General features: G+C 41.8%; 1 protein-coding gene across 2 annotated transcripts in view; it reads left to right on the forward strand.

The window, feature by feature from the left end:
• Window positions 1-3274: 3274 nt before the first annotated feature.
• The window catches only part of grin2aa (glutamate receptor, ionotropic, N-methyl D-aspartate 2A, a), a 166366-nt gene continuing 151793 nt past the window's right edge, over window positions 3275-17847 (forward strand). The window contains exons 1-2 of one of the 2 annotated variants that reach the window (XM_084926415.1): window positions 3275-4018; window positions 15714-16214. In XM_084926415.1, the coding sequence (XP_084782541.1) occupies window positions 15717-16214 (498 nt within the window). In that variant the 5' untranslated portion in view covers window positions 3275-4018; window positions 15714-15716. Of the gene's footprint in view, window positions 4019-15707; window positions 16215-17847 lie in introns of those variants that run through there. The other variant, XM_084926413.1, reaches the window with a different exon arrangement.

Raw genomic sequence — 17847 nt, forward strand, 5'->3', positions numbered from 1 at the left:
GTGTTTCATTGTGGGGACAGTGTTTTTTGAGTTGTACGTCTCTCCCTTCTTTCTCCAAACATAAGCAGCATCTCTGTGGACAAAAAGTTCTAGTTTTGTCTCGTCTGACCAAAACATGTGCTTCCAGCATGCATAATCTTTCTCCAGTATGTTCTTAGAATACTTCAGTTTGGCTTTAAGGCGTCTCTTTTGCAGAAGTAGAGTTTTTCTTGGTCCACAACCCTACAGTCCATTCCTGTGAATGGTTCTACTGACTTCTTTAAGACCAAAATTCCTGACTTGGCTAAGTCATTCATTAATGTCTCAGCAGTTGTTCTTTGCAGAGTCTTTGAAATTTTTTGCTTCTTACCTCTGCCAAGCATGTTTCGTGTTGCATGGCTCTCTTTGAATTTCTTGATAATACTTCTCACTCTAGTTTTCGGCACTGTGATAGCTTTGTATATCCATCTACTGCTCTGTGAGCATCAACAGGTCTAAACTGGTTCTTTTGTTTTTGGCACGATGCTTTCTCGAGCGACAGCTCAAACCCTTGCTGAAGTTTTTATACTGTGTGTAAATTGAAACATAACCCACAGTTTCAACTTGATTTTACAAGCACTGAGCATTACAAAGGCAAAGCCCATCATTTCACAGCAGTGGTTTGTGCTATGGCTCAATATAAAGGTCAATTTTTCAGGGGGGTAATAATATTGACCCCGGTCAAAATAATTCCTTCAAATAATTACTTTCTAAAGATAACTAGTATTTTTTTTTTTTTTTTTAGAAATGCAATGTTGAACATCCCTTACTGTGTTAAAAAAAGAAAATATTGAAAGTGAATTAAATTTAAAATTTCATTAAACTAAACAGAAACCCTGGTTATCCATGTGTTCTTATATATTCTACTGTCCATTGGACTGACAAAGTCTACATTGTGTATCGCCCTCAGCAAATAACTGTAAATTACGAACAGGTCACTTGTCAGATGTAGGCTATTGGATCTCCATTTATGTGTCAAATCAATTCTGAAAGAGGATAAAGTTGATTATCTGATGAGGCAGTCACGAGTGTATAAACTAGTACACTTCAAAGATGTGGTATCGTTGATACTAAACAGGAGGTCATGCTACAAAAATTGGTGTTATTTTTATTCCTGCGGCGAGGGAATGTACAGATGGGTGGAAAAACTGTAACGTGCTGCCAACAGCTTAAATGTACCTTAGCACTGATTCTCCAAGTCTCTGGGACTCAACTGGAGGGAAGAAAACTGCTTTAATAATGTATGCTCAACAGGGGTTTTATCCTGAACCAACCTGTGTTTTTATCCGAGCTTTGAGCATGTTTTCCACTCACTGTGAAGTTGTTTGCTTTAGACTTTGCGTGCCTCCCACTTGCTTCTCTTTTTACCAATGTGAGATACATCATTGCTTCAGTATTTTGAGCTTAGAAGATTTTTATTTTATTTATTTTTTTTACAAAAGTATAATCACAAGGTCCGTTTGAAAGACTGAGGAAATCCAAATTATGCTCGATGACTTGTGTTTGTTGCTGATATCATTGACTTTGTATATTTTAATAAGCGGTCATCACTGGTTGTTCCTGCATATTTTTATCTGTTGCCCCTAAGTACTCCCAATTGCTTTCATTTATTGGTATCTTACTGGTACTATAAACCTAGTTGTAATATAATTATAGCTATAATTAAGTGCTGATAATCTCACTACACTCTTCAAAGACTTTATTAAGCACACCTTGCAAGTACCACATTGGACCACCCTTTGCCTTCAGAACTGCATTAATTCTTCATGGCAAATATTCAACAAGGTGCTGGAAACATTTCTCAGTGAATTTGGTCGATATTTGGCATGACAGCATCACACAGTTGCTGCAGATTTGTCGGCTGCTCATCCATGGGGAAAATCTTCTGTTCCGCCACATCCAAAAAGGTGCTCTACTGGATTGAAATCTGGTGACTGTAAACCAGTTTGAAAGGGTTTGAGCTCTGTGACATGGTGTTTTATTCTGCTGCAAGTAACTATCAGAAGATAGGTGCACTGTGGTCACCAAAGGACTGACATGGTCAACAACAATACGCAGCTAGACTGTGGTATTTTAACAATGCTCAGTTTGGTTTAAGGTTTGAAATGAGAGAACTGATGAAGACTTACACCAAAGGTTTGTGACCCTTGTTTCCAAGTCAGAAACAGTCCTAGTTAAGCTACTACACAACATCAGTGACTTTGTTAAACGCAGATCAGTCCAAATATTGATAGTATCACTACGAACGCTGGTATTGGTATTGGATCGATAGTAGCGTGATAGGGTCGATATCTTGTTTCTATCTTTGTTTCTAAGTTCAATATGTAGATCTTAGAGGATAACCCGTTTGTGTTGACTGTCACATTTATTTTATTTATTAATTTATTTATAGTGCATTTAAACAACAGAAGCTGACCCACAGAGCTTTCAAGACAGGCACATTTACATTGCATGTCTCCAAAACACCCAGTTTCAAAATATATGAAAAGCTGAAAGGTGTATTTTATTGTATTAACTAAGTATTATGGAAACTAAAAATCACAGTGATTTAGTGGTCATTAAAATGTGTTCAGAATTTTCAAACGGTGATGATTTAGCTCATAAATCATAACACACTGCTCTTCCCTAGTAAGTTGCCTTTATAGGTTAAAAGTATCAATACTGGTATATCTATAACACTGGGACTCTATTTAGTTGGTATTGGGTGGATGCTAAAATTTGTAGTATGGCACAGCACTACAAGAAACCAGCAGGTGGGCTCTAATCTGAGCAATGAGCCAATGAGAACATCAGCAAGAACCAAGGCATCAAACCTAGGTAGGTTAATTAGTGCAAAAATAATTCATGTTCAGTAAAAGATCACCAGCGAAGATTTCAGGCCAAGCCTTTTGTTTTTGTCTGCATTAAAAAGCAAGCAAAGCGAAAAAAATCCACTCCATGTAGTTTATTGTACAATAATAACATTATATTAACATTATATTTTTCTTTTGCACTGTAGGACCTATGGTGTGCTCTACTGTAGTTTTCCGGAAGGATTGATTGTGTTGGGGGAAAAAAATGAATGGAGGGGGCCGCTGCTGTCAAAAAGAAGATTAGTCTTGACAAAAATAAGAATTGAAATGGTGTAACGTTTCGGGAGTGGAGGGTAAAATGTGCTCTCTCGCTCATTTGTGATATAGCCCAACTGTGTGTGGGTTTTTTTTTTTTTTTTTGGACTGAGCCGCTGCCTGATGGAGCTTTAGCGCAGAGAGCAGGGGAGAGAGAGGGAGAGCGACAGACCGACGGACCGCCAGTCCGTCCATCTATCCAGCTGCCCCTGCCTCTGCAGAAGCGCGCAGGCACACACGCTGACTAAACGCCAGCACGCTCTCTCTCTCCCTCTCTCTCTCTCACACACACACATGCTCGCGCGCGCGTACGCGTGAACGACAAGAAACGTTGGGAGAGGGTCCCATGCACTGCTCGCAGGCTGCCGGAGCCTCTGCTGTACTGGTCAATGTGCGTGTGCGTCTATGTGCGCGTCCGGCGTCTGCATCTTCCCCCTATGCGCTCCTCTCCTCCCGGGACAGGAATAACGGGATACGGGGAGCTCCAATCGCACAGAGGCAGGTTGAACCCCCCCACCCCCCACCCCCCCCACAATGCGCGGGGCCAGCGGAGATTGCAGTGGAGAATCAGCAGCACAGGCGCACACACAATGAAGATTGGATTACAATGTTTTTTATTCGGAGCGGCGCGCTTGTGAAGTGCTAAAACGGGGGATTTCATTCATTCATTTATTTTTCTTTCTTTTTCTTTTCTTTTCTTTTCTTTTTTGTTGGACACGCTGGAATAATTCATTGCGAGAGAGTCGTTGATTTTTTGTTCACCCCCCCCTCTCTCTCCTGTTGTGCAGTGTTTGTGAGACCATCAGTGGCTGCATGGTTTCTCGGAGGATATAGGGGACTGTTGCAATGCCATCTCACACCACTGTTTTGGAGCTCTGTGGAAGGGAGATGCTGTAAGTACTTTGCCGTATCTCTTATTGCTCTCCGAAAATGGGTTTTGATGATCATAACCCCCCACCCACCCCATCTCCCTTGATCGGCGCGTGCCACTGGCGCCTTTTTGTTTTACCCACAAGCGTCCCTCATCCAAAAAGTGCGGCACCACACCGCAGGGACTCGGCGCTCTAAATAATAATTAGAATAATAATAAAACAAGAACAACGTGGATGAAGACGATTAAAGGGAGTCGGTACGCAAACAAAAAAGCAAACTCTGCAGTCCAGCCTCTCGCGTCAAGCGCTATAATTTCCTATTAATTTACACTGGCGCAGTGAGCGGAGCGCAGGCGGTTTCACAGCGCGTACAGCACACACAGAAACACACACATACCAGTTTATTCCCTTAACTTAAATTCATTGGCACACCTAGAGCTATAATCTGTCAGCTCGGCTATGAGGAAAAAAAGAGAGAAAAAAACAGCTTCTTCGGCTGATCTTTGGGGGCTCGTGCACTCCTCTTCTCCAGTTTCTCAAAGTATAACCACCGACACAAGAAACCGAGCGTGTTTTAGCCGATAAAAACAAAGATGGATGATTGAGCGATGAGTATTCTTTTATTCAGAGGTTGGACACCACGTTTTCTTTTCTTTTAGTCATCCCAATGGTTGGCACAACTTCCAGTTCCTCTCATCCCGCATCAGGATGAACAATCATCATACATCAAGGAGGCCTGTAGTTAATTTCTTTTTAAAGTTGTAATTTAAAGAAGGGAGATGCACATCGTGCCTGTTCCACCCTTAAACTGTGACACGAAGTGAGAACGAGCTCAAAAAAGAGAGAAAAGAAAGCTCTTTCACTGTGCGAGGAGCGTCTCAGCCAAGTGGGGGATTCAGGCCCACTTTCGCTTTCACCAGTAGGGGTCGCACTTGTATTGTATTGGCTTCACTGAACCAAACGGGGAGATCCAAATGAATTTACATCTACCCCTTCCCAGCCCCAACGCACACACACATTCTCTCTCTTCCTCCTGCTCCCTCAGTCACGTTGTTAAAGCGCAGTTCTATCACGGAAAAGCTCTCTCTCTCTTTCCCTCTCTCTCCCTGCATCCAGAGGCTGCTGCCCATGGAAGGGCAAGCCAGTTTTTTTTTCATGACATCAAAAGGATCAAATGTATTAAAACCCACTACTTCCATCCAGGTAGAGTCAGGCCTTACAGTGCACGGTTGAAGGGTTTTCCCCTCTCGTGCAGGAGTGAAAAACGTGAACGTTTTCTTGCATGCGTGCGCCTAAACAGCTTCAAAGTATTGTTGCATGCCAAACAGGAGCAACAGCAGACACAGGGGAGAAGGAAGTCAAGAGAAAATGGGGAGTGTGAGAAGATAAAAGAGCGGGAGAGCGAGATCTTTTCCATGTGTTTGAGGGAGAGAGAGGGGGAGATAGCTGTGATTGATTTTTAATGGCCCTTTATTTACATATAGATGAAGACAGAATTAGCAGAAGACAGCAAGAGAGTGATTCAGTTAGAGGATACCCTCTGACAACTTTAAAGGTGAGCACAGAGCAGATTTCTCCTGCACAGCAGTGTCCGTGTGCTTCGGATTCATCAGTGCTTTTCACGGGTGAATAACACCTGAAATCACCTCTGACTCTGGCCTTCGGGGATGGTTTAGGAGAAAAGATTGCTTACTTATTGGGCGAAACCAGAAACACCACGAGATCTGGATCTCTTTGTGATGCCACAAGGCAAGATCAAGTAGCACGTGAACCTACTCATGGATCTAAATAGCGTTCTTCTGCAGATGTTTTACCCATCGTACCGATCACAGCACGTTGAAATTGCAAGTGAGAAAGAGAGATGCTGCTGTAACATGGGATTACTACAGGCTCCAGAGCAGGAAGCAGAAAGTGACTGATGCAATTAGCACTAGAAGAGCCGAAAGTAAATGAGTGAGGTGTCAAACTATAATGTGAATTCCGGTATAGTGAGGGGGACAGGGGGGCGGCTAGGTGCATATTGGGGCATCAGGTGCATGGATGGAGAACAAAGAAGCAGAGAGAGCGCACAATTGTGTTCACATCCATTATAAGAGAGAACACAAGCAATCTCATATCTTCCTTTGTCTCTCTCTCTACCTCTCTTGTGCCCATACACTCAGTGGGTTTGCAGGGAGCTAAAGAGGTATGCGCAGTGGGCACACAACACGGTGAAGCCTGAGTGGTAACAGACGATTACTTCCACTGGGCTTCTCACGGGCGCTCATGCACATGTCAGGGCACACAGAGCAGATGGCTGGGGCCTGAGAGAGACTGGATGAAAGAATGACTGGAAAATAAATGGACAGAGGAATGAGGTGACAAAGGAGAGGAATATGAGGGGAATATATTATGTCAGCAAGTTTGTCAGAAATTTGTCGCTCCAGCTCAAACAAAAAATTGGCCCTGATTACATTGTTATGGTTATTTGGCAGGTATTGGAGCAGCCCCCAGAATCATTAAAGATATTATACAACTGTTAGTCTCCATCGAGAGAGAACTGATTTGGCAGTGTAACCTGAAATCTTGTCAGCTAATTTGCAAACACTATACTTCCACAGGTTTTGTTGAACTGGGTTTAGCAGCATTTTAATGAGCATTTTTAAAAAACAATGTAGACCTTATATGTAACCACCGTGACTTTTTCAGCTTCTGCAATTTAAAGGATCCGCTTGTTTTGTTGGAGCCTGAAGTGTAGATAAGAGGGTGGGGTGCTAAGCTATCAGATAATGCTAATGCTAATGTAGCACAGATATTTCCACGAAAAACACTGAAAAGGGAATCAACAGCAGAGACACAGCGGAGAGGTCCTGTTCAGTGACTCTGATTATTCAAAGTCAGGCTTCAGATGCCTGTGTTGAGACACCTGTTGATCAAAGCGGTCATGCCCCTTACTCCTGCAAATAATAACAATAAATGACCCCCCCCCACGGAGTTGTTATGACTAATTTGGGTTGTGAGGCTGGGGCCTTTCCCAGATGTCATAAGGTACATCCAGTCTGTCATGCAGAAAGGACCCAGGCTCGATTTTTAAAAGCACTTTACTATAAGGCGGCAGTGCTAACCACTACATCACTGCCTTGATACACTGACAATGGGGACCAAAATGGTTAATTGTACCAGGCTGTAAACATGCTTTTTAATGCTATAAAGTTTGGCATTTTAACATCTGTGCATCTGTGGAGAACAATTCACTTCTGAAGCCAACTTGAAGCGGTCACTAGAGTAAATACAGTTTGGGGATTTCTTTGTTGGCTTCAGTTTCCAAATTGGAAGGTTGGCCCTTGGTCTCTTAAGGTAGCACATTTGTGACTCCTCTCCTTACACACTCATGCTAATTATTAGTTCTTCTAAACATGAGAATTTAAAACTCTTTGTGTGTTTAGCAGAGGCTTCTTTTTGATACGGGTGATAGATGACAGAAGGTGAAATCCATTAGCCGGTGAAAGAAAAATAGCTTTACTACAGTTTTATTTTTGGAAAAAATAGTATCCAATCTTCCTTCACATCCTTAGTTCGTATGCAAAGGAAAGTAGACCTATAAGTTCAGCAGCACATTGGTATTCATACAGTTTCCTTCTCCTAGTGTCTGTTTTTTTCAAATGGAAGAATCTCATTTTAGAATGAAACTCTTGAAATAGAAAAGGACAGAGGGATAGAGAACCTGGGGAATGAATGAAATTAGTTGCAAAATAATAGGAGAATAAGTGTGCACAGGGAAAGTAAGGGAAAACGAAGCAGAATTATTTTAGTATTTAGCTATTGTTGAATTATTCTTTGTGTAATTGGGCACAGTGTTACAAGTATGGAGTGGGGGCAGGAAGAGAAACAATACAGAAGGGGGGGCATCCAAATGCAACCATGATATTTGCTGAGTTTAAAAAGCCAATAAATAAGCTGTAGCATTGTAAAATGGTTAGATTACGGTGCAAAGAAACATCTTTCCCCTCATTAAAAACTGCTTTGACAGCAAATATGTGTTATAAGTGTCTTATACTGCAACAAATGAAAGTTCCTCTTTGTTTGATTCCAGCAGGGTAGGCCATCTTAGCACCCAGACTTTCACTGTGAAACCTCTATGGAGCAATACCTGTAAAATATGCATCCGTCCATTTGCTTCTGCTTATCCAATTCAGTGTCTTTGGGGGGCTGGAGCCTGTTCCAGCGACTGTACCATAGGGTCGACTATGACTATAAAATAAGTTGCACCAAAACATGAATAAATTGTTTAGTTTCAGATCTTGACAGAGGAAAGTGGAGAATATGTGCTGGGAAAGAAAAAGGAAAAGGAAAAACAAAACCTGACCACTAAAAGACAGATACTGATACCAATATTTGCTAATCAAATCTACGCGGGACAATATTTTTTTCTTTGAGACACCCAAACTGATTTCTCTAACATTTAAGTGCATTTATTTGTGAGGCCATAAGAGGGTAATATGACAGTAGAGTCGTGGATTGTTTGTTTATGCTCTTTCTTGATTTTTAACCGCTTGTTGCGGTTGTGGTGTTCCAACAACATGTGCCAAGAAGAATCTCATAGTTCCCTCTGGTGGACAAACTCAAACATTTTTGCCTTAGAAATGCAGATACCATATTTCAACAAACTGCTAATATCGGCTCATATATTCACCCCCCATATATGGCTCAGGCTCTAAAGAAAAATGACAAATGAATAATGGTTTTGAGAATACACACAGTGCCTCAAGTTAGCTCAGTTTGGTAGCAAATGGTCGAGATGGCATAAAGATGCAGTATGAAAGATGAAAGTGAGGACAGATGGATAAGTGAAGGTATGACGTGGTGATGAACGAAGTCACAGATGAGCTAGTGAGGGATGGAATGAAAAGCATGCAGTATTTGGGACACTCTTTTAAAAACCAGAAAGTAATGCATACATACCCACACATCCATGCCCTGGGTTGTGGCAAGAATCACACTTATCACCCTCAGTATCAACCATTCTGACCGTGTAAATAAATCATAGAGTGTGTAAACTATGTTAATCTAATTTTTATACCACGTAGAAGATAGCAGAAAGAACAAATGTGGCCACGGCGGCACATGCAATTATATTAACCGTTACATAAAGATAATGCAGCTTGAATTATTGATGCATGTGAAACCTAGTTGCGTGCGGATCGGAAATGTGGGGTTTGTGACCGTGAAGCACGAGGGAATTGCGGCCGTGGCTTAGTGAGAGAGATTTTTTATTGCCGAAGTGTCTGCGTGGAGAGCGTCCTGTGATTGAATATGTAGAACAGGAAATGAAATGATACCTATAAAAGCGCCTCACTTTCTTATTGACGGATCACCAAGAGTGAAGAATTGAAATGAATACGCGCACGCACAGGGAGGATCTGTTTTCTGCCTCATACTTGTGAGGAAATAGCAGTCTGTGTGTGTGTATGTGTGCATGTGTGAACACTAGCCAGTAGTATGGATGCGCCTGCCAAACATCATTTACGGTTGTGGTGCCAAGAAACGGTAGCCTTTGTGTGACGACAAACTGCCCAATACGATTTGGCTGGGGGTGCTCTCTCTCTCTCTCCCTTTCCTTCTGTATTTCTCGCCCTCTTTTATTATACCACTTTTTTTCTACCTGCCTTGCTTTACTTCCTCTATTTTTTTTATCCTCTACTGCTTTTCTCATCGCCCCAAAATATCCCTGTACTGCTGCAGAGTTGTGACAAGGAAAAGAGAAAAACAAAAAAACCACAACACTCTTTTGTTTGTCAGATTTCCACGGCACCAATTGGAACTGAAACGTAATCTTGTCATCCCCGACTCGCCTGTTTCTATAAATACCATATTACACCAAATTGGTGCCATTTTGACCCTTTTTTATGAAACTGATTTGTACTGAGTCCCGTCGCTGTGGCTACTCAGAGCAAAGGCTGTGTGTGCGCACTTTCCCTAAATCATTTTCCACGACGGATGCTGCATCTCATGAAATTGTCTAACAGCTTGCTATCTGTTTTGTTTTGTGTGTGTGTGCATCATCTCAAGAGAACACGAGAAACAAATACTAACAAACAAATACTAATATTCATGCATGCACAGTGCACATTTATAGAACAGTGTTGTTTTAGTTAAGAGCATGTCCACCAAAGCTCCTCTGTGGAGACTTTCCAGACTGTGTGGGCTTCATAAGGCCTCTAAATGGTGAAACATAAGACTGGAATGCTGTTCTTTAACAGATTCTGCTCAAGTTCTCTTCTGAAAAACTGTAAATGTAATCTGCTCCACAGGTAATGTTACACAAACAAAATTCAGTTCAGTTCAATTCAATACTGAATTGAAAGAAATACTTTTAATAATCACAAAAACACTTGCCTCATGGTGTTTTATATTATAAAGACCCTACAATAGTACAGAGAAAACAGAAAAAATCCAATAATCAGATGAGTTCTATGAGCAAGCACTTGTTGACAGTGGGAAGGAAAAACTCCCTTTTAACAGGAAGAAACCTCTGGCAGAACCAGGTGAGGGGAGGAAGGAGAAAAGAGAGCAAAAATGAATAATAATAACAAACAATTAAATGATGGAATAGAAGCTTTTGCTAATTGGATCAAACTGTGACTATCGAGCAACACGGTGGCACGGTGGTTACCACTGTTGCTGCACAGCAAGAAGGTCCTGAGTTCAATTCCACCATCAGGCCGGGATCTTTCTGTGTGGAGTTTGCATGTTCTCCCCGTGTTTGCATGGGTTCCCCCCCACCATGCAAAGACATGTAGCTTGTGGGGATAGGTTAATTGATTAATCCAAATTGCCCAAAGGAGTGAATGTGGGTGCGAATTGTGGTCTGTGTCTGTGTCTTAAGCCTGTGACAGAGTGTCCAGGGTGTACCCTGCCTCTCGCCCTATGACAGTTGGGATAGGCTCCAGCACCCCCTGTGACCCTGAAAAGGATAAGCAGAAGCGAATGGATGGATGGATGTGACTATTGAGTGGAATGTGTGTTTGGAAGTGGCAAATATTAAAAAGGACTTTGTGATTATGTTGTCTCTCGGCTAGTGAAGGAGGATGGAGATAATTGCTCCAAGTAATGTATGATGCATTTAAAGCCTGAATTCAAACAAAAGCCACTCCCATAGAATTCAATTACTTCACAAGCTGCCAGGGCAAGCCTGCATGTAATCCTGAGGCTTTTTGACAAAGGAATATGACGACTTCTTGACAGAGACACTAGGAATCCATTAGGCATCAGCGCGCTCTCTGCAGTGAATGGACTGAGATTTTGGATGATTCATTCTCCGGTCTCTTCTCTCAGTGTTTCTGCTTAGTTGGGCAAGAGATGGGTGGGGGGGCAAGCATTCCTCTGCTTGTTTTAAAAACACAGGATGACACAGTTGAGCCCGCATGCATTATTCAGCTCACATTAGAACCCGTCCTTTGGCGTCTCAATTTCATTACAAAATCACAAGGTATGACAAATTCTAGCCTACAGAAAGTAATCTGAAACTATCATTATACTTTGAAATAGACAGTGGAGAACAATCTTTCTCTGTGTTTCAAGCAGTTTGTGTTGAGCGGTCATAAACAACAACAAAAAAAAAGTCAGAAAATAAAAAGCATTTCATTGCACTTCTTAGGCTGAAAGGCACGATGATTAGGCCAAAATGTTTATGACAAAAACAACAGAAAGGGCCACTGAAGGCACTTGACAAAGAAACTGCACGCCACACGGCTGGTGAATAGAGAGCTGTGCTCGCCCCTGCAGCCTTCAGAGGGATTCAAGCATGCGATGCAAGTATGTGCACTAGTTGATGGGGAGGATCGGATGTTTGAGGTTCCCAAACTCTTTACAGTCTGAACAAAAAGCAGATTGCTTCTTCCTTGGCCTGTGGCCCAGGCCTTTCAGCTTCTTTGATTAAAATCTTTTAATATTTTCTGAAACAACTTGTTAAGTAAGAAAAGTGACAGAGAAACATGAGTCACTCTGTTCTGCTGTCTGTCCATGAAAACTTTTGCCACCCTGTTGATTGCTTTCTATGCTATTTTGTCTTTAATGTTAATGGTAAGAGTGTGACCTCACGAAGCTGTGCTGCCTCTGACAACAGCACGCTGAACAACAGCTCCTGTGAATCAGTTATGCACCAGCGGTCTCCGCACCCATGCAAAAACGTAAGGGCCTGTCAGTGAATCCATAAATCGTCAACAATACACATGGACGCATTATGTGACCATATGTTTCATGCCTTTCTGAGCTCGCTCACGCTCTACTGTTCAGCACACCTGCTCATAAGTCTTAGAATGCCTGATGATGTTTTATGTTCGCTGAGCACTGGCTTTTCAAGGAGGCCGTGAGTGCTCTCTCCACGGGGGAGGGGTTGCGTAGAAGCGATGATGTCGCTTCGCTTTTCTGTTCGATTTGTGCAGAGTAGCTGTGATCACCGTCTAACCTGTTAGTCACGTTGGCAAACACAAACATTTGTTTTCAGCGAGGTGCCCTCGATCGCCGTACTTCTGCCCCTCCGTCAGAGGCATGCGCTGTCTAGTGTCCCATACTATTTGCAAGACTCGCCCTTTTGTATTGGTCTGCTTTTTTTTTCTTAGCCTTTATTTAGTTTGCTTCATATTTACCTATGGGGTACAAACTAATCTCTTCGTGAGTGTATCTGTGTTAGCAACATTAGGTTTTTTGATGGGTTAGAAAAGATTTGTATATCTGATTTCTTTCCATACAACTTGAGTATTTTGGAAAAGCGCGTCGGTTCGGTGAGGCATTTAATGAAAACCTGAGTGTGACCTTTGCACCCAATGGTTTCATACACTGTTTAACTTTTATAGATTTTTTTCCAATGTCTTCTAGAAAGAAGTAGAAAGAAAGAAAATGCCCAAAAAGCTTTTGGGATTTACCTACCTGGATGACTGAGCATGCATCAAAAAGTTTGTGTATGTTTATTAAAATAAGATATTTTAATATTTACCATAAAATTAATCAAACTTGTAATGCAAAAAAGTTGACTTGATGTAAGGTTTCAATGCTTATTTATCTATAAGATTTCAAAAGAGCAATTAGCAGTTGGATTAATGGAATGATAAAAAACAATGTGGGCAGGGATGGAGCATCATGTCCTCTTTGGAGCCGAGGCCTATCCGGTCGTAAAGTCTGACGTCACTAGCCGTGTCTGGACCTAAACTCCACTGCAGGTCCATATATCAAACGATCACTATGGCATTACTGAGAGTTGAAAAACTGTCTAAAGTCTTTCATCTTTAACAAAATGATCAGTGTTCTGCTCTACCAGGTGTAACAATTGAGTTTAACATCCAGGCATCCATGAAAACGGAATTTATGATATTTAACGGAGTTAGAAGTTAGCAGGAAGTTAGCTCGCTAGCTTCTATCTAAATACAACATAGCATGTCCTGACTGCGGGGTTTTGGATGGAAACAAATTAAAACGTACAGCTCTGTTATCACTTCCAACATAAATGAAGACAGAAAGCTAAACAGCAGTGACGTTTGTAGGGTTACTGAAGTTTGGCTAGCTGGTATTTAATAATGATGTGCTACGTGACCGCTAGCGACACAGCTATGTTAGCATAATATAAACAAGCTAACTTTTTTTCCACTCGATAAAAGTTAACGTGAGTGTTCTCGGTGGTCAGGAACAAATGTAATCGCATGGCAGGATGCTGTAAAAGGACCAAATTTCAGCCAGGAGAACAACTGAGATAATCCATCCACAATACGAGGTTAGTCATTCATATACTGCTGCAGGGGCTGGGCTGTAGTTACATCCTAAGGTTTTAAAAACTGAGCTTAAATAAATGATTAGCGGTAATATAAGCCGAGGGAGGTCAACAGTGATCACTGACTGTTTTAGGAGCTTTTTGAGATTAAATAGAAGAAAATACATAACATTAAACATGCTAACAACACAAAAGCCATATTAAACGCAGACTACTTTAGGCCCGGAAGTAGGATTCGTCACGTCATCACTTAACGACCGCATTGCAGCATAACTAAGAGATGGTTCAGGGTAACCTGATCCAGGCCAAACTGAGGAACGTTTGAAGTCTAATCTTAAAAGTAGAGAGAGTGACTGCGTCTCAAATCCAAACTGGGAGCTGGTTTTACAGGAGATTCAAATTTAGAAAAGTCAATTTTGGATTAAACAGGGAGTCAGTGAAGAGAAGCTAATATGGGAGACGTGCTCACTTTTTCTAGTTCCAGTTATTGCTTTCGCTGTAGAATTTTGGATCCAGTGAAGGCTTCTTATGGTAATTTAAGAACAACCTGATTATAATGGATTACGGCAGTCCACGTAAAAAAAATCACAAACTAGTTTTTCAGCATCACGTAGTGTTGGCCAAGGTGGCGTCTAGGGTGGACCTAGTGTCTCACCAAATAATAGCTGGATTTGATAAGCAGAAGAAAATGGATGGATGATTTGCAGTAAAAACAAATTGCAGAAACATTGTTGGCTTCTTTGTAATGATGTCAGTAAATCTGGAACCCACTGTGAGAAAAAGCTAAGTAAGCAGAAGGTACTTTCAGCTGCTGTCTTATTTTCCAGCACTTGATTTGGCACAAACTTTACATCGAATGCCTATCTTGACACGACCCTCCCATTAATCCACGCTTGGGACTGGAGTTAGGGTCACACTAGGTGGATTAGTGTCCTCCCAGATATGAACCAGAGATCTTTACTGAATAAGGCAAATGTGTTAACCGCTATACCACAAGTTAAGCTAATATAAGCATAGGTGGGTCCAGTGTTTTGGCAACACCTGGTTGCTGAGTGATAGTCTTTTCCTCTAGCTGCCAAAAGTATTGAATTTATCCTAAAAGGCTATTGATGTAGTGCTTTTCTACACAAGAAATTGTCCACGTAGTAAAAATTTGGTCAGCTCTTGACAAAACAATTGACCAGAACGGTCAACTCTAAGACTAAACACTGATACTTTTGTTTAGCAATTATAATGTTTCCCATCTAAGTAGCACTGAACTAAAAGTTATACTGACTATGTTGGTAAAAATTTCCAAATGGAAGACTGTTATCATTTGTTCTCGAGCCATGATGTTTATGTGACAAAGAGCACTTTTGGCTGCCATTTCTCATATTTTATGGTAGATAAAGTTGAACTGAATGATCCTCAGCCTGCCCACTGCTACGTCAGCCTCTTACGCACACGTACATGCACACATTTTTATTTGTCTGCTCTGCAAAACACTGCAAATAATGGCATAACTGAAAGTATCTATCTGACAGTTTGTCTATTATTGTCATAGAAATCCTTTTGTACTGTAAGCTGAGTAGCATTCTTTGCCGATTGGCAAATGTTGGGTTATTACACTATAAAAATGTCTTGTTGCCTTTTCTGAATACTGAACAGCTTGCTCCTGAATCATCTGATTCTTGCTGTCGTGACCATAAAGTTTATACTTGTTAGTCATCTTCTTTTTCTTTCACCCCTCCACAACTTCCTCACAAGGCCATCTCCCACCTCGCAGGGTTTGTGTTTAACAAAGTTACTAAGGAGAAATGAAGACGAAAAAGAAAATTCCTACCTGAATGTGTGGGTTTTAAGAGCTGTGCATTAACAACTTATCTGTGCTTTTTCTCTCCCTCATCGTTCCACACCTCTTTCTCTCTCCAATCTCATTCACGCTTTGATCTGTCTTCATCCGTCTCTTTCACCCCTCAACTTCCTTTCATGTAGGGGATGAAGTGGTTTGGCAGTATGTCCCTCAGCAGCAAAAGAAGTAAGAGGAGGAGCAGAAGGGGCAGCAATCGCAGCTGTAACGGCGGAAGTAATAGCACGCTGCTCTCCCTGGCTCTCCTGGTGGCGTTGACCATGATAGCCGATCCCGTGGTGGCTCAAAAACAGCGAACTGGTGGCTCAGAAAAAGTGCCGGTCCTGAACATTGCAGTGATCCTGGGACGCACGCGCTACATCTCAGACCGGGACATCCGAGCACTGTGGAGCAAAGAAGACCCCATCGATGTCAACGTGGTCACACTGCTGGTCAATGAGACTGATCCAAAAAGCATCATCACCCACATGTGCGACCTGATGTCAGGAACCAAGATCCACGGCGTGGTGTTTGGGGACGGCACTGACCAAGAGGCCATCGCCCAGATTTTGGATTTTATTTCCTCGCAGACGCTCATACCAATCTTGGGCATTCATGGAGGGTCGTCCATGATCATGGCTGACAAGGTATGGAGAAGTAAACTGATGAATGAAAGCCAGGATGTAGAGTGAACGGAAAGATGTTGTTGATGGATGGACGCAATAGTGAGTAAAGTATATGAGAAAAGACTGATGGTTAAATTGCTTGGCTTTATGTGATTTGCCAAAAGTTGCGGCGTTCGGGTATTTTACTGTTATAGCCGTCAACAACTAGTGAAATCAAACTCTTGCCGAGTGAAGGGAGTTCTCACCAAATAGCTGCACCTCACATAATATCATCAGTTGGTATCTCGAAAAATAAGCTGCAGAGCCAGGGTGTAGATGGTAGAAAGACGTGTGGAGGAGCGAAAACAAGGTAGGAGGATGAGGTAAGTATCTGCAGAAAAGTGTTGGAGGACTGGTTTGGAAGGAGAAAGTATTTAAAAAGAACAGGAGAAAGGACAGAATGAGGGATGTAGTGACTAAACAAGAGAAAGGCGAGGAGAGAGAGAGCAAGAGAAGGAAATGTGAAAGGAGTGGGTGTTGCCGTAGCCTGGCTAACACTGATGCGTGGTGCAGTGTGCTCTAATCTGGGAAATCTCCATTCATTGTGCAGGATTCCCTCAGACATGGTGCTGGAGTCTTGATTGGTCCCCTCATTTGAATAAGCAAAGCCAGTCTCATCGAACCCTGAATAGGAGCAGATGAACAGCGCATGATTGTGTGGTTTCATGTGTCAGTGCTTAGCTCCTGGAATTTGTCATATTTGCCAGATTGTAACAGAGGGAGCGGGGCAAGATGAGAATTGTTATGTGGAGATAATAATTTCATCATATTAAACTGTTAAAGGACACCTTTAAGAAAGCAATGCTTTATGATACAAGTGAAAACCTATATTGCATCATCCAGGTGAGCAACAACGGTTTTGTCCAAAACAAATTCTTCCCTGTACTGTAGGTCAGCAATTGGGAGCTTGTTGCGTACAACTGAACGTCATTTATAAATATATATTACCACCTTCATTAGTTTAGAAGAATCAGAACCAGAAAAGAGGACAGAAATGCACATGTGCGTAGTAATAAATAAAACGTACGTAGTGATGTCGAGCAACATTGATACAATAACCTGCCACAATCATAGAATTTAAGGTTCACCACTGCAGATAATGGAGGAAAACTGCTCCTCTGTTCAGTGTGTTACAATAATGATGCCATTCTGTGTTTTAATGCACTGGTTGTCCATGCACTGATCTCACTGGGTATTACAGCAGTCCTCACTCCTTCTTGATCACCGAACAAACACAACATATCCAGAGAAAACATGTCTAAATATGTACATTTGGTCATGCACAGATGTTGGCTGAGGAAGGCAGAGAGTGATCTGTCTCAGGACATATCTGGAGCGGTGGCTCTGAGAGGTGAAGCATACTGTTACTCAAGGAGACAGGAACTAGAAAAAAAAGCTGCAAAAAGCACACAAACACAATGAAAGTGACATAAAACACAATGGAAACAGAAAAAATGCCATCATAACTCACAAAAAAAACTTTTACAAAACATGCCAGACGTGTTTTGGGGAGACAATAACATGACGGAACAGCTGCGGACATGACAAGCTTCCAGTAAGTGTCCAATACCAAACAAGTACCTACAGTATTATATGAATCATGCATTTAAAACAC

This window comes from Perissodus microlepis, chromosome 4 (genome assembly GCF_051167445.1).
Source record: "Perissodus microlepis isolate ML-2025 ecotype Zambia chromosome 4, ASM5116744v1, whole genome shotgun sequence".
NCBI classification, from domain to species: Eukaryota; Metazoa; Chordata; class Actinopteri; order Cichliformes; family Cichlidae; genus Perissodus; species Perissodus microlepis.